At 40.8% G+C, this 25,182-nt stretch overlaps 1 protein-coding gene across 1 annotated transcript in view; it reads right to left on the bottom strand.

Moving 5' to 3' along the window:
* Nucleotides 1-16,647: 16,647 nt before the first annotated feature.
* COPB1 (COPI coat complex subunit beta 1) overlaps nucleotides 16,648-25,182 on the bottom strand; it is a 41,039-nt gene continuing 32,504 nt past the window's right edge. The window contains exons 18-22 of the mRNA XM_004752025.3: nucleotides 23,213-23,332; nucleotides 19,863-20,008; nucleotides 19,197-19,286; nucleotides 17,675-17,830; nucleotides 16,648-16,995 (exon numbers count right to left, since the gene is read on the bottom strand). Coding sequence (XP_004752082.1) covers nucleotides 16,936-16,995; nucleotides 17,675-17,830; nucleotides 19,197-19,286; nucleotides 19,863-20,008; nucleotides 23,213-23,332 — 572 coding nt within the window. The 3' untranslated portion in view covers nucleotides 16,648-16,935. The remainder of the gene's footprint in view (nucleotides 16,996-17,674; nucleotides 17,831-19,196; nucleotides 19,287-19,862; nucleotides 20,009-23,212; nucleotides 23,333-25,182) is intronic.

Genomic DNA, 25,182 nt, shown 5'->3' with positions numbered 1-25,182 from the left:
AATCCAAAGATCTAGCAACAGTGGACTTGCACTCCTGAAGGACAAAACCAACTGGAAAGGAGTTGCATCTGCTTACCTTAAATGTAGGACCCTCCCTAGTTGCCACAGTCCCTAGCATGTTCTATGGCCTTACGTCTGCTTGCAACACTCCTAGGCCACCTACATGGCTCCTGTTTTCATTTGTACATGTCATAAATTTTTAAGAAGAAAACAAGTCTTATTATACACACTGTTCTGGACCTTGCTTTTTAAAAACTTAATTATAGTAAATATTTCTTGTGTCTGTTTATCTGCTCCACTCACAGTCATCTGTTTCACTGTCCCTGGGAATCGGATACACAAGCAAAGGCCTTCTGCAATCAGGTCCTTGTCATTTGATTCTGTCCCCCTCCCCTAGAGCTGACTAATGCGAGGGGAGACACCTACCCCTCACTGAGACAATAAATACTCTATCCTGGAAGTTTGAAACTTGGAATAGAGACTCCTGAGGCCAGGAGTCACTAGAGTTGAGTCATACTAACAACAGCATTCTAGAGAGAAGTCCCATGAGTTCCTACTACCAAACTGCCCAGGGCTGCCCTCATTCCTTCACTACCGAGCTTTGGTTATTCGACAATTCATTGGGGTTTATGAAAGACCTCAGTATCCTTCCAATAAATTCCTCACATATACACATTTTCTTTTGCTTAAGCCAGAGTTATGCCTTCATTTCTTATAAACCCATTTCCCCCTTTCCTTATTGGTGCTGCTACCACTTTCCAAGCTTCATAAAAACAATACCATTACTGATTTTAAATTAAAACAGGTTTATTGAGATATAATCCACATGCCACAAAATTCATCCATTTAAAGTGTATAATTTAATGGTTCTTAGTATATTCAGAATTGGGCAACCATCATCACGATCAATTTTAGGACATTTTCATCATTCCAAAAGGAATCTTGTACCCATCGGCAGTCAATTCCCATTTTCTCTCAATCCTCTCCCCCATCAGCCTTAGGCAACCACGAACTTACTTTTTGTTTCTATAGATTTGCCTATTCAGTACCTTTCATATAAATGGAATTATGCCATAGGTGGTCATTTGTGACTGGTTTCTTTCAGCTGGCATAATGTTGCCAAGGTTCGTCCAAGTCATGCCATTTCTCAGGACTTTCTTTCTTTCCATTGCAGAATAATATGCCATTGCATGGGTATGCCATATTTTGCTCATCCATGTTAATGGATGGTTGTTTCCACTCTTTAGCTATTATGAATAATGTTGCTGTGAATATTCATGTACATGTTTTGTGAGGGTATGTCTTCATTTCTCTCAGACTTACATCTAGGAGTGGAATCACTGGGTCATATGGTGAGATGTTGCACCTTTGGAGGAACTTCCAGACTGTTTTCCAAACCAGCAGCACCATTTTACATTCCCACCAGCAGTGTGCGAGGACTCCCGTTTCCCCACATTCTTAACACATGTTATTCTCTGTCTCTTTGATCTTAGATATCCTGGTGGGTGTGAAGTGGTATCTCCTTGTGGTTTTGATTTGCATTTCCTTGATGTTTGATGGTGTTGGGCATGTTTTCATGTGCGGATTGGCCATTTGTTTATCTTTTTTGGAGAAATGTCTATTTAGATCCTTTGCCCATTTTTTAACTTCGTAATTTGTCTTTATTGAGTTGTAGTTTTATATTTTCTGAATAGAAGTACCTTATCAGATGTATGATTTATGAGTTTTCTAATATTCTGTGGGCTGCCTTTTCACTTTCTTGATGGTGACCTTTGAAGCATAAAAGTTTGAAGTTTTGGGACACCTGAGTGGCTCAGTCATTAAGCATCTGCCTTCGGCTCAGGTTGTGATCCCAGGGTCCTGGGATCGAGCCCTGCATCGAGCTCCCTGCTCAGCAGGAAGACTGCTTCTTCCTCTCCCACTCCCCTTGCTTGTATTCCCTCTCTCACTGTATCTCTGTCAAATAAATAAACAAAATCTTTTTTAAAAAGTTTCAAGTTTTGATGAGATCTAATTTATCTATTTTTTTCATTTGTGACCATTAACATTTTGATGTATATTCCTCCCGATATTTCCTATGTATTTTAACAAATGTGAGGCAAAGTATACTTCATTGCCTTATAGGCTTAATAAATTGTGAACAATTTCCACAACTGCACATCATCATTATTGTCTTCATAGTATATATTGCATGAACTTCCCATAATCTGTTTAAGTCATCACCTAGAGGTGGACATTTAGGTCATTTCCAGTATTTTGCTATTATAAGCAATCCTTACGCAAGCATCTTTGCACACATGTCTAAATTACTTGACAGGAGAAACCAGGACTGAAGCATGTGACAGGTGCAGGGAACAGCATGATGAAGGTCAAAGAGGAGGGGGAGCTCATCAAGGCTATACTGAGTGATGTGTAAACTGTGTATAGTAGAAGCTGAATCGTGGCTAAATCATTGAGGAGCTCAGATGTCAGTTTAATAAGCTTTGATTCTGAAAGCCAAAGAAGTCTTTTAAATGGGGGTTTGACTTGACAAAAGCCATTTGATTCCACTTTGACAGAGTGAGAGAAATGTATCATATAGGTCATAAGACACAGAGATACCAAATTAGGTGATTTAGCAATAAAAGAATTGTAGTGGCATTTGCCTGAGTAAAATGTCAATAGAGTGGAGTCTGAGGACTAAAATGTATATCAGAAATAATGCAATTCTTTTTTAAAAAGTGCGCAGAGGTGAGAAAGTAAAGACTACTTGTGCTAGTTAGGCTAGGCTGTGCTGTAGTCATGAACAAACCTCCAAACTTCAATGACTTAACAACAAAAAATGTATGTGTTGGGGGGACTGCTACACACAGTCTCCAAGTAGCTTAGGGTGAAGGGGGCTCCATCATCTTGAAGTTATAACTTTGGAAGACAACCTCCCTCCCCACAATTACCTCAGCCATTGAAGAGCTCATGGGACGGTCACATGCCAACTACTATATGCTTTGGTTCCAAGTGAGATGCTAGTCACCTAGACCTGTCTAACATCAAAGGAGCTGGGAAATGTGTGGAGTCCACAGACTGGCTGGTGAGCCCCACTGTCCCAGATGTTGGGAGAGTAGGCTGTATACAAATTGTTGTAAAGGGAGGGAGAGAGATGAAGTAGAAGCTAGAGTGATAGGAGGTGTGTGGATTTTGATTTTTGTTTGTCTAATTGGAAAAGAACGGAGTTGGTTTACAGGGCAAGGAGTGACTAAGCAATGCAGCACAGTATTAGTCCTCGAGGAGGTGGGAAAAGGAAGGATGGACCCCAGAAAGGAGACCTGACCCTCTTTCTCTGAGATGGGCAGGAAGGAAGTGAAGGAAGTGCAGTTAGATAAAGGTGTGGGTGTAGAGGCAGGAAACTGAGGATGTTCACACCTGATATTTTTAGTTTCCTAAGAAGTAGGAGGCGGGGCACCTGGGTGGCTCAGTGGGTAAAAGCCTCTGCCTTCAGCTCAGGTCATGATCTCGGAGTCCTGGGATCGAGCCCCGCGTCGGGCTCTCTGCTCAGTGGGGAGCCTGCTTCCTCCTCTCTCTCTCTGCCTGCCTCTGCCTACTTGTGAACTCTGTCAAATAAATAAATAAAAAAAAAAAAAAAAAAAAAAAAAAAAAAAAAAAAAAAAAGAAGTAGGAGGCAAGTCAATTGCCAAACATGGTGGTAGTGGTGGTGGTGGAGTGGGAGGGATCAGAAGTCAGTTATGGACCTTTTGGAGTTTGGAGAAGGTTCTCAAATCTGTCTTCACGAAGTCATCAGTCATTGAATGGACAATGACAAGAGCTTATCTGGTTTACTTATTCAACCTTCCCAATGTACTACAAATGATTGACCCTTTTTTAAAGACAGGGCAAATCAGATGGTGCCATCCTCTGCATAAAACTGGCTCAAAATCCTCAAAGCGCCCCAAAGATCTGGCTCATGTTGACTTCTCCAACCTTGCTCTCACTGCCTTCCATACACTGTCACAGGGCTCCCTTTCATTTCAGGACCTTCACAGAGACTCTTTCCTCCACCTCAAAAGCCCTTCCCTTTCCACTCCCACTGCTCTCACTTAGCTAATCTGAACCCTTCCTGTAAGCCTGAAACTAAGAGTCAGTGTCTCAGAGGGGGGACCTTCTCTGACCCAGCAGACGAGCACTTATGTGCAGTTACTGTACTTGGGATTATTCCCTTTGCAGTGCTCTTCCCAAGTGTGAGTCCATGTTCATACACAGTAGACAAGGTCTCTTTCCTCCCTGAAGGCAGGCACTGTGTCCACGGACTGGTTTCATCTGCTGTAATGTATTTAACGTGTAGCACATAGCCTGGCATATAACAGTTCATGAATATTGTCCAGTGAATGGAGGGCTGAATCAGTTTTGTTAGTCAATGAATTCGTATCTCTTGTACAAATTCATTGACTAACAAAACTGATTCAGCCCTCCATTCACTGGACAATATTTATTGTGAAGACATGGCCGAGATTGCAATACCTGTGAGGGTCCAGTCAAGGATGACCACAGAATTGCTCTAAGAGCCAGTCTGAGTGGTTGTGTTCAGCCCCGGTGTAGGGGTGGAGAAGGCAGAGGTTGGACTGATAACAAAGTTTAAACATTTCAGAATGGGTGTGGCAGAAAGAGGATGATGCTGGTTTTCATGCTGCCCTACAGGGCTAGGTTAATAGGGAAGGAAGAAAAATAGTAAGGGGAGTGATGGACTTGGAAGAAAACAGTGAGGCCAAAGGCCTGGTGCTAACCAGGGTGTCCAGGAGCAGGTCCGGCAGAGTTTTAGAGTGAGAGAGCTGCCAGCCAGAGGATGAGGTCAGAGATGCCGTGCACCAGACGTCCAGACCTCTCGAGTGGAGTGGTTCCAGGTCCTGAGAAGGTTCCAGGTATAACAGCGGCTGGGAGGTCGTGGATATTGCTGCTGCTGACATTAAGGAGCAAGGAGACAAGGCTGGTAACTAAGGACTCCTGGGTGATGGCAGGACTTGACGTGGAGAAGACCCTGGGGCCCGAGGCGATCAAACAACCCCTGCAGAGATAGTGTGGAAGGTGGCATATGCCTCAAGGACAGGTGCACTCATCAATCTCTCCCTTCTTGGGTCACTCATTCAAGAGTCAAGGCCCCAGGACAAGGGTCTGATGGGTTGAGCTGGACAGCAATTTACATATGGTAGAAGAGTTGGGGTAGGTTAGCATCCACAGGGCATGGCAGGATGGACAGTGCGGGCCCCAGTGGAATATGTGAGCATAGGCAACTTCTAATGACGAGGCTGGAAGAGAACAGAGAGGAGACGTGACCTTGAGGTACAGCCGAGTTTCCATGAAGTAGGAAGTGAAGGCAGTTATCTGCCATGAACTTAAAGTTTATAATGGAGAGGTTTCTGTTTGCTTGTTTTCTAATGGATCAAGGATGTTCCAGCAGCAGAAGTAGCAACATGGAATACAGAAAGGACATGCTCTGAGTCAGAGGTCAGAGTTTCATTTCTGGCCCTCTCACTCACTTGCTGAGCAACCTTACCCAATGACTTCACCTCTCTGAGCTCAGTTTTCCCATCTGTGAAATGATGAAATGGTAAACTGGCTCTGTGTGAAGGTCAAATAGATAATGGTTGCAGAACTGCATCATAAACCCCAAGGTGTTGTGCACGTGTGAATTCTTATTATCATTACTGCACAGGGAGTGAATGGGAGCATTTGGACAAAAGTCACTAATGCTTGACTCCCTGTTTAGAACCTGTCCTGGGACAAAGGCAGGCCAACGTGATCTTCACTTTACAGGTTCATTTATTCAAGAAACCTTACTGCGTGCTAACCCCACGTCAGTCACTGAGCTGGGCGAGGAGGTGATAGTAAGATGAGTCAGACACAGTCCCTAACTCTGGAGTTCATAGTCTGACGGAGGAGACTGACATGGTCATGTGCTAAGCTGTGCTATGTGGTATCTTAGCGGAATAGAGAGTGTTGTGTGAGCACAGAAAAAGGAACAGTTAGGGAGAGCCCGAGTGAGCTTGTGAGCCGGGCCTTGAAGATGAAAGCCCAAGAAAGGAGAGATATTCTACTCCCAGGGAGTGATTGGTGGAGACCCAACTAGGTAGAACTCAGGGCCACAGACATGGAATTACGTGCCACTTCCCCAGTGCTCTTTGGAAAAAAGAAAAAGAAGGCTCTTTGGTCCCACATAGAAGCTTATTCTCTTTGCTTCTATTAAAGCCTGGCTGCCATGGGAACAACACTTGTTTAGTCTCCTTGCTTGCTGTCAGCAACTTACTGTCAGGGTGCAAAAGCACAGCTCAGATACCCTAGATATGAGGCATCCTGCTTCAGCCTCTGCCTCCTAGCCTTTTCCCAACTGTCTGATGATGTCCGTTATTGGCTGACTGCCCTGCCTTATGTGGGAACCAATGGCAGCTCAGTGGGTCAATGTGTGAGCAGCTTTCCCAGGAAACCAGTAGGGCTTTAAAGGAATCATTACTTGTCACACACCCCATAATTATGTCACATCTAAAAGAAGTTGCTGGAGGGATCCCCTTCCCTTCTCCTTCCCCCCATCACTATTTCCTTCAATAATAGTAAGGAAAACCTGATCCTAGCTGGTTCCCTTCTTTCTCAGTCCCCTAGGTTCCCAAGCACAGACAGTTCCTTTCTCTCTTTTTTAAAGGGCATGGGTGGGGACCCACCTCATTGCTGGAAACTTGGCCACCCAGGGCTGGACTTTACTCCTATTTAATAGCCTACAATAATAAAAATCATAGTATACCCATCTTATAGAAGAACCTCAGAGAAGGTAAGAGATGAGGGGCTTGAGGTGGGGGAGCCACCGTGGAGAGGCAGAAGAATATGAGAGTGGACTGTAGCCTGATGCAAGAGAATAAAGACTATCAACTTTGGCTGTCCAGCACACACATCTCCCTTCCTAATAGCATCCTGATTACTGTACGTGCTACATACAGTCTTGGGTGTGGACATCCAGCTGCTTTTCTCCTCTTGGGATCACTGAAGGCTACACGGTTCTGAGCTGTGAGGTTTGAGGGAATACGAGAAGTTATCTCTGTGTGGAAGCTCACACTAACCATGGCCCACAGTATATGTAGCAAATGTCTTTTCTGCTTCAGCACTGTTACTTATTGTGGTAGGCAAGTCACTTAGCTATTCTTTACCTCAGGAAGGATGTAAAATCACCAGTGTTCTTAACACGCATTAGCTGTTATGGTTGTCATAATTGTTACTTGATTAGTCTTCAAAACAGTGAATGGGTTGAATCAATTGTGGTATATCATAGGCAATGACAAAGTGTTCAAAGTAACAAGGAAGCAGACATTGACTTGTTGATATAGAAGTTTATATCATTGAATAAGAAGGTCATATTATGATATTTTGACCTAAAAGTTTGTATATATAAATGGCATATACCAAAATGATAACCAGTATTTACCTGTATTTATCTTTGGGTGGTTTGTGGATAATTTTTAAATTTTGCCTTATTTCATTTTCTATCTTCATGAGAAGACAATACTGAGTACTAATTCAATTTTCAGTGAAAGAAGGCCGTACTTACGAGAGAACCAAGGACTCTGACTTTTTCAGTCAGGGGCAAGCATGAGGGGTAGGGCAATGCAGCCAGGCTCCATGCAACAGCGATGGGCTCGGAAGAGCAGTCACAGAATGCTTCTGGAAGGCACTTACCAGGGTTAAAGGAAGGTCTGAGGCCTGGCTGTCTGCAGAAGCCAACTCTCCAGGGAAGCTGGAGGTCAAAACTCAGAGAGTAATGTTTATCTGCTCCCTCTCTACCTTTCTTACTGCATCTTCCTACAACTCACCTTATCCCTCTGTCGCAAAAAAGGATAAAGAATCCCAACCATTCTGTTCCTCAAATATGCCAGCCTCATTTTCACCTCAGGGCCTTGTTCCTGTCTTACTTCCCTGTCAACCCTGTTACCCTCTATCTACCAGCCACTATCTATCCCATTAGCCTATTTAGTTCCTACACAGCACCTATCCACTCTGAAAATATTTGATTGTTGTCTCAAAAATGTAAGCTCAAGAGCGCAAAGATTTTGTCTGTCTTCTTCACCATAGACATGCTGGGACAAGAATGGTGCTTGCACAGAGTAGAAGCTCAATAAGAAAAAAAAAAAAAAATCTGAGTAATGCGTAGTCCAAACTCCTCATAAGGGGAAACGTTCAGTAGGGAAACTGAGGCAGAAATCCAGTTGTGCTATCCGGACCCAGAGTGTGGACAGTCAGCAATTGTGACTTCACCTTTTGGGCTACATTCAGAGTCATAAATATAATGAAATAAATACTACTACAGTTTTTTTTTTTCTTTTGTAAAAAGCAGTTATCACATTAAAAAAAAAAAAAGGTGGTGACACTACCAGGGGAGTATGAGACAGTCTGTATGGATGAGTTTATTGGAAAGGCTAAATGAGTAACTTCCTGAATGATGTGGAAAGTGATGAGGCTTGTGGCATTCCGGAAAAACTTGACACAAATTGTGCACTAAAGCAGTTCCATGGAATCAAGTTTGATAGTTTAAATGGTCACTAGTTTCAAAGGTTTTGGCATGAAGTTATTATGACAGCTGAACATTTCTGACGCACCAAAATCCCCGGTATGCAGCTCTTAACTCGGCTTTTCTGGGCCACAAGTAAGCCGATAACTAGGGTTCTATGCCAAGCCTTCTGTGAACAAGTAGGGAAAATGAGAAGGGGGTGGGGGGAGGCTTGGTAGAGACTAACTTTTATTCATCACTTTGCGCATATCACACACTCATGAGGCATGACTCCTCTTGTTTAGTAACACTGCAAGGCAAGCATTATTTCTATTTTCCAGATGGGAAAAATAAAGTAAGGCTAAAACAGACCAACTCGTCCAAGATCACTGTTCATCAATTGCAGAGAAAAATCGGATTCTGGGTTTGACTCCAAAGCCTGCACACTTGATACTCTTGCCTCCCCAGAATTCCTGGAAATCCCCTTGATGAAATGCATTGCTCATCTTAAAAAAGAGGGGGCGGTGGGGTGGCAATGATATGGCCAAAAAGGAGGCAGGAAATAACAGGGAAAAAGTCACAAACTATTAAGTTGAATCATATGAAATTTCTGATACTTGATTTTTGGGGGAGGGAGACCATAAAAGAGGCAATTTCATATCATCCCACATCATGGTATTTGTTCTGTGCATGAAAATCATTATAACAAACTATTAAATACAGATTATGTTTCATGCCATTTCAGTAACCTTTTAAGACGGGAAGGGTAAGGATAACTGTTTCCATTTTCCGCATGAGGAAAAGCTGACCCCGCAACCCTGCCCACTTGTCAGAGCACCATCTGGCCTTGGGACACCTCTAATGACGTTTTTGGTTGTGTTTTTTTTTTAAAGGCTTCTACCTGTCCTACACTTTCTGCCTCCTACCATGTCCCACCCTCCGTATCACCTCTTGTCACAAAGTAACTCTGACTTCTGTAACACCTTCCTGTTTTCCCACACCCTCAATCTATTCTCCCAACTGGTGGCCGTTGGGACATCCGCCACCCCTCTGGTGGTTTCACTCATCTGCTTAAAATCCTTAGTAGTTCCTCACCACTACAAGATAAAGTTCAAATGCCTCAGCCTCATGAAGTGACCCTTGTCTACCATCTCTGGCCTCACCATCTGCCACTGCCCGCAACATGCCCCATGCCGAGTAAACACGTCTGTCTTGTACCATGCCCTCTGTTCTGTGACTGGACCAGCTTTGTCACCCCTTCTCTCCCACCTTCATCTGACATTCAGCAGGCAAATTTCTGATTTTTCAAGACTGAGTTCTGATGTCACCTCTTGGTGAAACCATGCCTGACTTTCTTCTGTTATCAGTGTCCTGTACTCTCTCAGCAGCTGGTACATTTTCTTAAGTAAGACTTACTAAAACCAGTGCCCTGAGGAGGTATTTACGTGCTGTCATTAAAACATGCACCAAAGTGTACCTTAACCGTAGTGACTTCAGGACATGCCATGGCACTAGACGTATAACAGGTATTCTCAATCAGAACACAAGGGGCCTAGAAAGTCCCCATCCTGTGCCTTAGGTTAGGGAATAAGGGAAAAGTCTGATAGTGCCAAAAACCACAGCACATTCTTCTAGGGCTTTTCCAGAATCTTTACATTGAAGGCATAAGCCAGGGACTACCTGAATGTGGACTTGTACTTCCATTAGCAAGGCTTATTTTCATTAAGGTAAGTGGTTCCTAGGAGAATATGATCCATACGACTCACGTAAGAACACTTGGATTTTTGGGGGCACCTGGGTGGCTCAGTGGGTTAAAGCCTCTGCCCTTCGGCTCAGGTCATGATCCCAGGGTTCTGGGATCGAGCCTCACATCGGACTCTCTGCTCAGCAGGGAGCCTGCTTCCTCCTCTCTCTCTGCCTGCTTGTGATCTCTGTCTGTCAAATAAATAAAATCTTAAAAAAAAAAAAAAAGAACATTTAGATTTTCTATTTCAAACACACACCAAGGCCAGTAGTGGAGCACCTAGAGATCAAGTTACCCTTTCCTGACCCCATGACAGTAACACATTTAATTCAGTTTGATGAACAAGGAGCAGCTTACTAGCAGAAAATATATGTATACAATATAAAACCACCAGGGGAACAAGTAGCCACAAAGACAAGCTATTACACCAAGAACATTCAGCTAGCCAAATAATCCCATAATGCTTCTTTATTACTCTTTAAATTAGGCAGCAGGTATTAACGTGTTAAAAACATCCATGGAGAAAAAAAGTAACATTGACAAGATTCTTTCTACCAACTTCTCTTGGACCTAAGAAAAAGACCAACATTATTTGAATATAGCTGTGGGCACACACTGGTCTAGCTTGTGGAATCCTAGTATACTAGCAAAGACAGTTTGAAAACCATGTTCTCAACAGTCATACCTTCAATCAAAGCATGAGTAACAGTCATACTTTACTCAAAGCACAGAGTCACTGAAAAAAAAGGTCTGACCTTAGGCAACTTCATAGAGAAATTTTTGATTATGATTAATTAGATTTACTTTTTAATGTTGTTGGGCTTTAAGAAATGGTTTACATAGCTTAGCAGAGTTCAGTAATTTTCCAGATAGGCGTTCCCCGCCACGCCAGCCCCCCCCAACCCAGGTCCTGGCTGGTGAAGTCCTGGTACGGTGATTCAGTCTCCCACCCTCTTAGAAGAGAATGCAGTGCTTACTTACAAGGGGATGCCAGCTCCTGGGTGGGCCCAGAAAAAGCTGAGCTTTCAGCCACTTAGAAGCCCAAGAGATCAAGATCAAAGATCTAAAAATCCACAAGAGTTGGACTCAGGGACTCCAGGCAATGAAGTATCTTAGCCACACCCAGTGTCCTGAGGGGTTAGAGAGCATGTATTTTCAAGATGTATTAGTGATAGGACAGATGTGATTTTGGTTTTCTATTCACTTGAGAAACAGGCAATGTATCTATAACATAACCTGATTCATCTGAATGCAGAAAACATTCTTACAGACCAGTATCTTTTTTTCCCAGCTAACATTATTTCACAGACATGTCAATGGTATGATTTAATCCACACCCTGTTATCTTGATAGCTACATGCCTCATTCATTCGGTCACTCAGTAAGAAGTCATTGAGCATCTACTATCTAGTGAGGGTTCTGATATACACTGTATATAATTTACACCATTTGCTCACTAAAACTCATTTTGGGGTGTCCCAGTTGTTTTCATTTTTCATTATTGAAAATACCATTATTAAAATCCTTGGACTTCTTTTTCTCAGGTAGCTCTCTCAAAACACTATTACCAGGGAAGAGTCTGAATAGGTCAAGGAATTGTACCGCTACTGTTGTATATGGTCAAGATTAAAATGGAGGCTTTAATTTTAGAGTTGTATGTAAAAATTTATGCTTAGGCCACTGTAGTAGACCAAAGATGACAAGAATCTAAATTGGGGCAATGGTGGTAGGAGTAGGAAAAAAAGATGAGAAAAGGAATGAGGAAGAAAGAATATGGGACTTGGTGCCTCATGAGATATAGGGGGTAAGGGAAGAGGTTAAGGTGACCACTAGGATTCAAGCATAAGTGACCAGACAGAACACAGCAGAGGAACAAGTTTGAGGGGCAAGAGATGTTCATTTTACGATATTAATTTTAAGTTGACTGTGGGTAATATCTAGGAGATATCCCAGTTGCTTATAAAACTTGTTGATGAGATAGCTGTAAAAACACAAGGCTAATTTTTAGTATGAATTTTTCAGCTGGGAACCCTGAAGATCAGCTAACTGAATTATTTCATTTTACAGTTAAGGAGCTAGGCCACACAGATATGTCTAGTTTCAGAAAATTACATAGAGAATTGAGGTTAGATTTAAAAAGACTCATGCAGGGCTATCTCAGGTCACCATGCTGCATTCCATTGGTAAATCTTGTTGGTTTTACAATTATTCAAAAAGACATACAGAGTTTTCTCAGAATCCCAGAATTAAGCACAGAACCACAGTAAGAGGCACAAATCCCACTTGCATTCTTTTGTCACTGCATAACTGACTTCTTAATCAAAGAGGTCCTGCCATAGCTAGGTGGAGAAAACAAAGAGAAGATAGTCAGACTGCCAGAAATGGCTTGATCAGTGAGGGACTCTAGATACCATGTGGTTACTATAACCTGGCTGCACATAGGTCTGTGCTCAATTTTTAAAAAACTAGTCATTTGTCATTCTGAAAGCAAATAAAACCAGCGTGTTCACCACAGACCATTTATCATATGAGGTATATGGGTGTGACAGTCACATTAGCTGTGATAACAATGGCTGCTAAGCAGAAGTGCCAAGAGCTAATTAAAAAATTGACACGACCAAAAACGTCATGAAGTTGAGAGCCAATGATACTTCAATTAAAGAATTCTTGAGAACTGAAGATTCTTTTTAAGTTATTAGTGTTAAAAAAAAAAAGCATTCAAGGAGAGTATAGAATTAGGATCTAAATTCACAGGGAGGTATGGGGAGAGTGAGAGCAGGCTGCCATTCTCTCTGCAGTGTTAGGAAGGAAGGAGAGTGGGGAAAGAAATGAGATTAACCCTTACTGATGAGCAACTGCTCTGTGTGAAATAGTCACAACTGACATTATATAATTTCATCCTCCACCAACTCTGTGACACAGACATTATAAGCACATTCCAAGTATGGAAACTGAGGCACAAAGAGAGCAGCAGTGTATGACTAGCTATAAGGACTTACTGTCTGATACCCTGGCTTTATATCTGGGGTCAAGTCTTCCTATTAGGCCTTTATTCATAGTAAGTAACCTACCCTCTCCTAAGGCTGTAATCACCTATAAATGATGATATTCACTGTATTTCTTCAGAGTCACTGGGAGGATTCTGAAGGTCATGGAGAAAGCACTATTATGCCCAGCACCAACACTCAGCAAACCAGCAATTTATCATTGCCTAAGGCCACCCAGCAAGTAAGAACACAAGATTCCACATTTCTCTGATTTTAAGCTGAACTCAACTCAACTCAACTGTACTGTACTCACCTGGTTACATCTTAAGGCTCCTGAGATCCTGGTGGTGGAAAGCGGAGCTCAGGGGTGGGAACAGGGAACATTACTGGTGTGCGGAGATTATGAGTGAGGGCAGTTAAGGCACACAGCTGATAGGCCTGCCCTACTTTGAGAACAGTATTTAGAATTGTTAAAAAAAAAAAAACAACAAAGTATAATTTTAAACTACATCTTGATTTAATTAAGGGAAAGGCTATAAATTATTAGCTAATAACATTTACCAATGTGGAAGGAAAAAGTTACCAGTAAAACTACTTACTTTACCCAATATATAGCAGTTATTTCACTTCCAATACTACTTAGTTTCTTTTAAATTATTTTTAAAGATTTGACTTATTTGTCAGAGAGTGAGAGCAAGCAGGGGGAGCGGCAGGCAGAGGGAGAAGCAGGCTCTCCACTGAGCAAGGAGCCTGATGTGGGACTTCAATCCCTGGACCTGGGGATCATGACCCGAGCTGAAGGCAGATGCTTGACTGACTGAGCCACCCAGGCATCCCGATACTATAACAGTTTCTAAAACTGCGTGGCTCTCTTGCCTTTTTAGATATTATGAAATGAGTTTTGTCACCTATTTATAAATCCTGTAGAAAAGTTTCTCACAGGGCACCTGGGTGGCTCAGTGGGTTAGGCCGCTGCCTTCGGCTCAGGTCATGATCCCAGGGTCCTGGGATCGAGTCCCGCATTGGGCTCTCTGCTTGGCGGGGAGCCTGCTTCCTCCTCTCTCTCTCTGCCTGCCTCTATGCCTCTATGCCTACTTGTGATCTCTGTCAAATAAATAAATAAAATCTTTAAAAAAAAAAAAAAGTTTCTCACAGATAGCAGAATGGCACTAGTATCAATCTCCTGGCTAAAAGAAAAAACTACCCTGTTTCCCTACTTATAAAAACAACTTTAGGGACGTCTGGGTAGCCTAGTCAGTTAAGCGTCTACCCTCAGCTCAGGTCATGATCCTTGGGTCCTGGGACTGAGTCCCAATCGGGCTCCTTGCTCAACAGGGAGCCTACTTCTCCCTCTGCCTGCTGCTTTCACTACTTGTGCTCTCTCTGACAAATTTTTTTAAAAAATCTTAAAAAACAAAACAAAACAACCCTTCCAAAACAACTTTAAATTATAATTACTTCTAATCCCAAAATGAAAGTAACGTCCTTCCTAAGAGTGCTAAGGGAGTGCTGAGGGCTCCCTCTAGTGTCGTGATAGCTAAATATAAGTGCCATTTAAGTCTCGAGATTTACAGGTTTATTCATTCAATACCTTCACAGTATAAAGCCCTTACTTGGTGTCAGATACTATGTTTATTCTCTTACCACACACCATGGTCCCAATTATATGATCTTTTAATACGAGCAACCACAACCTTTAAATGTATATTATAACCTAATTAAAAGAGCACAGTATGAACAGCCCCTGTAAGCTATCCAATTCAGTTTACATTTATTAAGGCACAAAGCTAAGAAAATGTTAATGAAGTGAATGGCTTAATGTAGTATAGATATCTGACATCTGTGTTAACTTCTTTCTCTCTGTTCTCCTTATTTATGAATTTAAGAAAATGGCAACGTAAGCCAATCTGATCCCACCAACAACAGCTGAAATATGTTAGGCAATTTCCTGAGAGTATCAAGAGACATATTCTAGATGTAGAAGTTGAGGCATAACTTCTTGAGACTTTAAAATACAATACTTGCTTGTGCATATAAAACCACAACCTTTAACATGCTAAGTCACTTTTCCTGTCCTACCATCTATGGGTATTCTATGAAAATGGATTCCCAGGACAAGTAAGATGAAGATACAGTGGGTTAAACCCAACAAATCTGCTTCTTGACTGAAGGATCTCTCAGAATTTCTAGTATGCATCTCCGGTGTAGGACAGTATGAAGCTGTTCCAAACTTACTGGACTATGGAATCCTTTATCTCCCAGAATATCTAATGATATCAAGGAAGCTAATGTTCAGGGGAACAGTTTGGGAAATGATCTAATCCAAAGTTTCATCAGTTCCTCTGCTTTCATCATAAATCTCCAGCACTTGATTTAATGCACCAAACTGACTCTTTCCTGCATTCCTAGTATTTTCCCCAGTGGGAGCCACTGACTTGGCTTTGAGATCTCAGTGCTGTGGTATCTCACATGTAATCCTTGTAATCCTCTGGTTCTTTCTGAGTAAAAAAGCCTGTGGCTTCAAAGTCTATGACATCACACAAGGTATCAATCTCCTTTACACTCCAAACAAATCATTTCACTGACTCCAGCGCTGAAATAGGAGATGTTGCTTTCACTCTTTCACAGACCTTATCTGCGGACACATCCTGACTGTAGCCTGAAGCCTCGCTGAAGGACAAAGCATAATAGCTCGGTGTTCAGACTTACCTAAAAGATCAGACCACCTCAATCATCCCCAAGGCAGGCAAGGGCCAAAAGGACAGCACAATCAGACCTTAGGGGACTCAGCACAGAAAGCCACATGGAAGCATACTGAGTGGCAAGGGTGGCCAAGCGGCAGTGTGAAGGAAGGAAAGGGGAGGCTGAGTTAAGGCTCCAAGGAGACACTGGCTCAGCACAGCTTTTTGAAGCCCCTGGAGTGGGATCCTCCCAGTGCAGTCTCAGTAACTGGCTGCAGCCAACATAATTCCACAAACATAAAAAAGACTCTGAGCTAAATGTGAATGATTAAAATATCTACTTCGGATTATTACTTTTCATTATGATTCAGGATAATTAAGAAGAGCATGTTTACTTAAATCAGGTTCACAGTAGTCTTTTAAACTGAAGATGGATCTGTTTTCTCAAGTTATTTGATACTTTCCTCCTAGAGCTCAATTCCCAAAAAAAGCTCTTTGAACACAGTAAGACATTTTTAGAGATACTGATGTTGAAATAATAAATAAGTAAAAGTCAATCAAGTAAATCAAGGTCTGTCTCATTTCAGATCACCAAATTTGTAAATTCTCTTAACAAAGTTTGTATGCAAAACTCAAAGTGATTTAAATTTGTCATAGAAACCTATAACCCAACTAAAAGAAATCCATTGCTACATAACTAAAATTAGGTAATTATATATTTATTTATAAAATAACAAAAGATTTAGGAATAGATCTGTTTATTGTACTGTGAAAACGGTCTTAGTACATGTGAGAAACATTATATACTTTGAGGACAGCATTCAGAACTGTTAAGACAAAAGACAAAACTATAATTTTAAACTCAATCTTGATTTAAGGGAAAGGCTATAAATTATTGGCTGGAATGCATTCAGCATGAACTCAGATTCTATATAACATAAAGCATGAAAGAGTACAAAAGATGTTGGGAGTCCAATAAGCCCATACCTAAATTTTAACTGTAAAGCTGCAAGGACTTTTTGTTTATTCTTATATACTAGTTTTCTTCTGAGACAAGTTGATTTTATCTCCAAGACTTAAGGCCATTCCCTGTAAGGAAGAATGAAAATGTTCAGAATTATTAAATCTATATAAAACCAGTATGTTTTAGTATTTTTTTTTTTAAAGATTTTTATTTATTTATTTGACAGACATCACAAGTAGGCAGAGAGGCAGGCAGAAAGAGAGAGGAGGAAGCAGGCTCCCCACTGAGCAGAGAGCCCAATGCGGGGCTCGATCCCAGGATCCTGGGATCATGACCTGAGCCAAAGGCAGAGGCTTTAACCCACTGAGCCACCCAGGCGCCCCTGTTTTGGTATCTTAACCAAGCCCCCATCAGTGATACATCAATAATGAAACCAAGGATATACAAAACAGACTCACCAAAACATTACTTTGTTAAGTACTTTTAGTACTTAACAAGTCACTAGATTTGTAGTTTGGACTTCAAAAAACTCTAAAGAACCCATTTCACAAAACACCCTACGGGAATTAATCTTGGTTTAGGCAAATAATCCAGAGTGATAGGTCCAAAAAGTGGGCCATCTTAATGAACCAAAAGTTTATTTCTATTCAGAGAATATTATTATTATATATAATGCATCTAATATATAAAACATTAGTACAACAGAAAATACTACATATAGAAACAATAAAGAAATAAATTCTTCCTTTTTGTTCAGTTCAGAGACAACCTCAAAAAGAAAAAAACAAAACACCCAGTTGTTACCTGACTCTTTGCACGAATTCTTATGTGGCCAGTAACAGGGGCCTCTGGTCCCTGTTGAATTGGCTTTTCAATGCTGACATTTGCAAGTGCATCTTCTCCAAATATGGACCGAGCATACAGGTTGGCTGCCATAAAGCCACAGTAACCAGAAAGAGCCTGGAAGAAATATATGATATATTCAGTACTTCACTAGAGAACGAATGACACATAAGCAAAGACCCGCAGCATATATAAATTATCATTTAAAATAGGATTTATTATGTGGTGGTGGTAACATGACTACATAAATGTGAAAACTCATAGAAACATATATATGAAAAGTGTGAATGTTACTGTGTCTATGTCATACCTCAATAAACGGGACTTTAAAGAAACAGCACTTATACCTGTTTGCATATATACATTCCCCATTTACTTACAGAGTTGTCTGACTACACCAGACCTTAAGCTCCATGAAGGAGAAGGAGAGACAATTTTTATTTTGCTCTCTCTCTTTTTTTTTAAGATTTTATTTATTTATTTGACACAGAGAGAGAGAGATCACAAGCAGGAAGAGAGGCAGACAGAAGAGAGAAGGAAAGCAGACTCCCTGCTGAGCAGAGAGCCTGATGTTGGGCTCAATCCCAGGACCCTGAGAATATGACCTGAGCCGAACGCAGAGGCTTAACCCACTGAGCCACCCACCCACCCACCCCTATTTTGTTCATTTCTGTATAAAAGTAGCTCACAGAGTACTGGGCATATGATATTTGTGCACCTGCTAGAGTATTTGTTGAATAAACTAATATATGAATTAAAACCCATTTGTCTGGCAGAACTTTGCTGATAAAATTAGTTTTATAACATTAGCAAGAATTCTACAAAGAAAAAAAATTTCTTAAAGCTTCAACTTCATTTTTATTTCTATTCTTTTTTCATATATACAGAACTTAGCAGAAAATTCCGTATTTGAAGAGATATATTCTGACCCACAATCAGAGCCAAAAGAAGAGGTCACGGATATTTTTAATCCAGTATCAAAACCTATTTTGGAATGAGCCTTTATGGGTCATGATCTCAGGGTCCTGGGATTGAGCCCTGCATCGGGCTCTCTGCTCAGCAGGGAGCCTGCTTCCTCCCTTCTCTCTCACTGCCTGCCTCTCTGCCTACTTGTGATCTCTGTCTGTCAAATAAATGAATAAAATCTTAAAAAAAAAATAAATAAATAAAGGCCATCACAAGTGTCTTTAAAAAAAAAAAAAGGGAATGAGCCTTTAGCTGAAAGGGAGAAGACTGAAAAGAAAAATAAGTCTGACTATTCAGTTTGATCACTGCACTAGAAACAAGCAGGTTGGTATATTCCAGCAGAAAGAGATAAGCAGACTGATGCATTCAACGAGATAACTTCTTTCAGCTAGTCCAGAATGTCACTGCTTTTCTCATGTTGAACAATAACAAAAATACACTGAAGGAAATACAAGTAAGCCAGGAATCGGCCATACTACTCTCTATCAGATTTAAGAAGTTCTTGGTCAAATCTTACCTTCTCTGGAGTGAGGCATTTCATGTTAGTTGACTTTAATATATGCTGTAAGTAGTCATTTAAATCAATTATATTTGTGTTAACCGTCACCTGTACAGAGGGGAAAAAAAGGAGATCATAAACCTTACAATGAGAGAGTTGCATATTTCTGATCTTAGGGTTGAGAAAACAGACTCACATATCATATGGAACCCCTTTCATGTATTTAGTGGGGCAGGTGGGCAAAAAAAAAAGGAAAATAATACCTACAAACTCCAACAAACTGCAAGGTGATATCAGAACTTGCATATACAGATAATGTCATAGAAGATCAAAATGCTGCCTATAAAATATTTTTAATAAATATCAAGGCCACTGACTTTGTAAAACTTCTTCTAGATACTAGATTCAACGGTAAATTATTATTCATACATCCAAGGGATGGGGTATTATCTTTAATGTCTTGATCAATTAGACTAATCATACAACTGCTACCCTCATCAGTTTATAACAACTTACCACGCTACTTGCATAGTTTCTGGTTAAGGCTAATTTGCAAGAATAGCTATTGAGAGACTGCTTCTTACGTCTGACACTTTTTTTAGTGGGACTACTCTTATCAGAGAATTCCTCAACACTAGCCAGAAAAGAAGATAAGGAGTTCAAGGAAATCTCCCAAGGACTAACTTTGTTTTCCCATTCGAATTCAGCCCACATCTGACGGAATTCAGCATCAGTGCACGTGGCAGGCTGGATATAGTCCATGATGTCGATGTGAATATCACTGAGGACTACACAATTTCTGTCACTTGCTGCTCCAGAGACATCATAAACTGCAATGTACACACAAAAAAAAGCCCTGCGTCACCAGAGGCAAATTTTAATTTAAAAAGCTTTAATATTTCCTAATAATAATTATGGTATTAGCCAACTATTTATATAATGCTTAGTCTATCCTGGGCCATATTTTAAATGCTTCACAAAGATTTACCTTTTAAATAGTCCCTTCAATATTATGTTTGGGTATTATCATTGTCCATGTTATGGATGAGGAAACAGAGAAGTCACGTAAGTTGCTCAAGGTCACAGATCTGATTAAGTGGCAGGGCCAGGATTAAAACTCAGTCAGTATGTATGTAGCAGGTAAACAGTAGTATTCCCTCAGAGGTGCCTACCTAATATTTCTGAATGAATATTGAGGAGCCACAGTACTTAATAATACAAGATTATTTACTTCTTTGACTACCTTATATACAGCAGAAAGTTGTCATCTGATTGGAGCCTATGTTTCCTCCTCCAAGCTTCCTCTCTTGACATTCCTCTACTCTATCTACTTTCAGTGAAAACTGAGGTCACTGAAAATAAGTTTAATTTCTAGCCCCACATCTAAAAACAAATTTCTCTCTCTGAATCCACACTCACTTCCCTACTCTTCATATCAGGGAAGTGCTGTCTCTTCTCTTCTAGATTCGTATTTTCTGCTATCTGTGATCCCTGCTCTGGTTCAGGACATCACTCCAGCAATCATTACCCACCTTACTCTTAAGTTTTTACCTTCATATACTGGCTCTTCCCTTAGTCTATAAACATATTCACCTTAAAGAAAATCCTCCTCCACCCCCCTTCTTCCATCTTCTGCCCTCTCTCATTCTTATCAAAACCACAGTTCTACACTCAGAACAGTCTACACGTACTGTCCTTATTTCTCCAAGTCTTCAACCCACCACCACTGCCTAAGATATACCACAAACAATATTTAATTTCACTGATCATCAAAGCCTAAGGACTCTTCTTTTAGACTTCCTGTTACTTGACCTTTTGCAACTCCGGATACTTCTGGAAGATTTTTCCTTACTTCTCTATCACATTTCAGGTAGCTTTGTAGGATTCTCCTCATTTGACCAAGTTTTCAATATTGCTGTTCTCTTAGATTCAGTTTTCAAATCTCCCCTCTTCTCACTTGATGCCCTTAGTGATTTCTTCCATTTCTATGGTTTTTTTTTTTTTTTAAGATTTTATTTATTTGACAGAGAGAAATTACAAGTACACTGAGAGGCAGGCAGAGAGAGAGAGAGAAGGAAGCAGGCTCCCTGCTGAGCAGAGAGCCCGATGTGGGACTCGATCCCAGGACCCTGAGATCATGACCTGAGCCGAAGGCAGTGGCTTAACCCACTGAGCCACCCAGGCACCCCATTTCTATGGTTTTCAAACAAGTACTTATCTCTAGTTTAGACCTCCTATTCAAGTGCCACACTCTTATCAAATTGCCCTTAGACATCTTTAGATATCCAAACTTGAGATATTACTCAAGCTGCTCAAGACTTACCTTAGTTTCGCTCTCAAATTTGTTCCTCTCCTATATTCCATTTCGGTGATTGCCAAAAATATCAACACAATAAACCCAATAAAAAAATTTAAGGATTACTCTAGTCACTCCCTCTTTAATCAGTCCACGTCCTGGGCATTCTCTTTCCTTAATATTGATAATATTCAGCCCTTCTCTCCAACCCAACCACTACTGCACTAGTTTGAGCTCTGTCATCTCTCACCTGTTCTACTATAACAGTTAGTTGTACTAGTTAGTAGTTTCCGCCTCGTCTAACTGGTTTTCTACAGTGCTATCACAGAAGTGTTTAATAACGGGCATGCCTGGGTGGCTCAGCTGATTAAGCATCCTTGACTCTTGATTTCAGTTCAGGTCATGACCTTAGGATCCTGAGGTTGAGCCCCACATCAGTCTCTGTGCTGAGTGTGAAGCCTGCTTAAGATTTTCTCTCTCCCTCTCGCTCTGCCTGCCCCCTCCCCCTGCCACCCAGCTCATGTGCATGCACTCTCTCTCTTAGAAAGAAAGAAAGAAAGAAGAAAAGAAAAGAGAAGAGAAGAGAAGGAAGAAAGAAATGTTATCATGTAATTCACTGAGAATTCCCTAATGGTTCTAACCCTTTATATCCAGGACTAAGTCTGAAATCCTTAGCATGACAAGTAAAACTGAGCTCCCACTAACCTTCCTAACTTAATTTTTTTAAAAAAATATTATTCATTTATTTATTTATTTGACAGACAGAGATCACAAGTAGGCAGAGAGGCAGGGAGAGAGAGAGGGGGAAGCAGGCTCCCTGCTGAGCAGAAAGCCTGATGCGGGGCTCAATCCCAGAACCCTGAGACGAGCCAAAGGCAGAGGAGCAAACCCAGGCTCCCCCACCAACCTCATTTTTTAAACCACTACCCTCCAGCCCACTTTGAACTCCAACTGTATCAAACTACTTGCATTTGTTCCGGCTGAATCCTATCTGCAGAACACTTACCTAATCTTTCAGAATGCCACGTGAGCATCAGTTGTTCCACAAAGCCTTTCCTAAGCTTCCCTCCCCTCCCCACTCTACCAACACTTTGAGAAAAAATGACTGAATTCTACACAGGCTCCAACTTTACCTCACACAAGCTTCCTTTGTAGTATTTACCATTATGTATTACGCATATTTATTCTGCTTATCTGTCTTCCCTCACTCTAGCACGTATTACCTGAGGAGAGATCTTTTGTCCTCACCATGGTAACCCCATTCCTACCACAGAACTTATTTTAAAAAATGCTTATTGACTGACTGAATGCCTCCATATAAGTTAGTCCCCACATTCCTATGGAACCTCTGCCTATATAAAATTTTAGACTCAGTTCAAACATTACCCCTTGATAACATATCCTCCTCCTCTATAAAGCCTTCCATATGGTTAGCATTTTTCCTCTGATCCCAAAACATATAGTATATAAACTAGAACCTCTCACATTGTGTTGCACTTAAATATATTTTACTTATCTATTTCCTTCTTTTGCTTGGCAGTTTCTTGAGGACAATCTCTCTATGGTTCATTTCTGTACATCCATGAACACAATACAATGCTTAGTAGAATAGTAGGTGCCCCCATAAATGAGAGAGTGGATGAATGGATTCAGGTCCTGTCCTCAAGAAATGTCATACAACTGCTTATTACAGATATCCTTTAATAAAAAGATCACATGCTACAAAACAATTCCTTACCTATATTACCAAAAATTATTCCATTTTCTGTTGATGCTACTTTAACATTAGCTTTAATATTCGCAAAATCATGAGGAGCAAGAGTCAAAGGAGATGGTTTTTCCACAAGTTTCAGGTCCCCTAAAAAAAATATGGTTGCGATATGGTTAAAATATACATTAAATCACATACATCTCTCACATTTATCTCCCCAAAAATAAAATCTTAAAATGTATGCAGCTTAATAGCATCTAGCAAAGTAAGGAACAAGAGAAAAGTTATGATTCAAATATTTTGAGGAGAAAATAAAGAAATCATTTAACATCTTATTATTCATATCAATTTGCACATTTTCTTTGAAAAAGTAACAGGTTCCTCAGAATTAGTTGGTGCGTGTGTGTGTGTGTACTTTGGGCTTACCATTCTTTTTCAATGATTGAGTATAAAGTTCTCAAAAAGCTTAAGTCTTAAACTATAGACTCCATTACAAAGAATGATAATCCACAGAAGATTTATAAATTTTTAGAAACATAGTTCTTTAAAGAGGCATCAAGCTATGCTGAGGAAGATAGGGTAGAAGTTATCTTTTCCCTTAAAGTCCTTTAACTCTTGCTTAAAAGCCACATGGAATTTCCTAGAGGCACTGCACTTTTTCTTTTTTTTTTTTTTTTAAAGATTTTATTGGGACACCTGGGTGGCTCAGCTGGTTAAGCATCTGCCTTAGGCTCAGGTCATGATGCCAGGGTCCTGTAATCAAGTTCCACATCAGGCACCATGCTTGGCAGGGAGTCTGCTTCACCCGCTTCATCTGTCCCTCTCCCTACTTACGTAAGCTCTCTGTCTCTATTAAATAATTTTTTTCGAAGATTTTATTTATTTTTTTGACAGAGAAAGAGAGATCACAAGTAGGAAGAGAGGCAGGCAGAGAGAGATGGGGAAGCAGGCTCCCTGATGAGCAGCGAGCCCAATGTGGGGCTCAACACCAGTACCCTGGGATCATGACCTGAAGACGAAGGCCGCTGTTTAACTGACTGAGCCACCCAGACGCCCTGGCACTGCACTGTTTCTATATACAATTTATATTTTCCAACTTCAAAGTCATTGTATAAGTGGTCAGAGAGAGTAAAATTGATGGGTTTTTATTAAGAATAAAAACACACCTTGAGTTGCTAATTGAAATAATAATATATTACTTTGGCTACATGTGGTAGGTATCAGCTATAGACTCAGAAATTGCCTAGTTCTGTTCTAAGGCAATTAAAAATTTAACTAAGTGAGCCATGTGGTAAATCTGTAAGTTAAACAATTCTTATTTTTATCTAGAAAAACTGACATTTGCTAGGTTGAGCTTACTGGATAAACCCATCTGGATGTACCAAGAGGAAAAACCTAAGAAAGTCAAGTACCACAGAGGTTCAGAAAATTGGAGCTGAAGGAGACTAAATATTAAATGTAAAACTAAGCCTTGATTAAAAATTCTTATACTGGGGAGCTTGGGTGGCTCAGTTGGTTATGCGACTGCCTTCAACTCAGGTCATGATCCCAGGGTCCTGGGATCAAGCCCCACATCAGACTCCCTGCTCAGCGGGAAGCCTGCTTCTCCCTCTCCTACTCCCCTGCAAGTCTTCCTCTCTCGCTGTGTCTCTCTCTGTGTCAAATAAATAAAATCTTTTTAAAAAAAAAGTTCTTGGGGCGCCTGGGTGGCTCAGTTGGTTGGACGACTGCCTTCGGCTCAGGTCATGATCCTGGAGTCCCGGGATCGAGTCCCGCATCGGGCTCCCAGCTCTTTGGGGAGTTTGCTTCTCCTTCTGATCTTCTCCTCGCTCATGTTCTCTCTCACTGTCTCTCTCTCAAATAAATAAATAAAATCTTTAAAAATAAATAAATAAATAAATAAAAAGTTCTTATACTAAAAAGATTTCTTATACAAAACTTGTACATAACTCTTAATAATCTGTCATATAGACTTACTATATAACAAAATCTTTCCT

Source organism: Mustela putorius, unplaced genomic scaffold (assembly GCF_011764305.1).
Source record: "Mustela putorius furo isolate JIRA1106 unplaced genomic scaffold, ASM1176430v1.1 tig00003859_pilon_pilon_pilon, whole genome shotgun sequence".
Classification (NCBI taxonomy): Eukaryota; Metazoa; Chordata; class Mammalia; order Carnivora; family Mustelidae; genus Mustela; species Mustela putorius.
The sequence above is the reverse complement of the archived record's forward strand: the minus strand, read 5'-3'. Positions and strand labels throughout refer to the sequence as shown.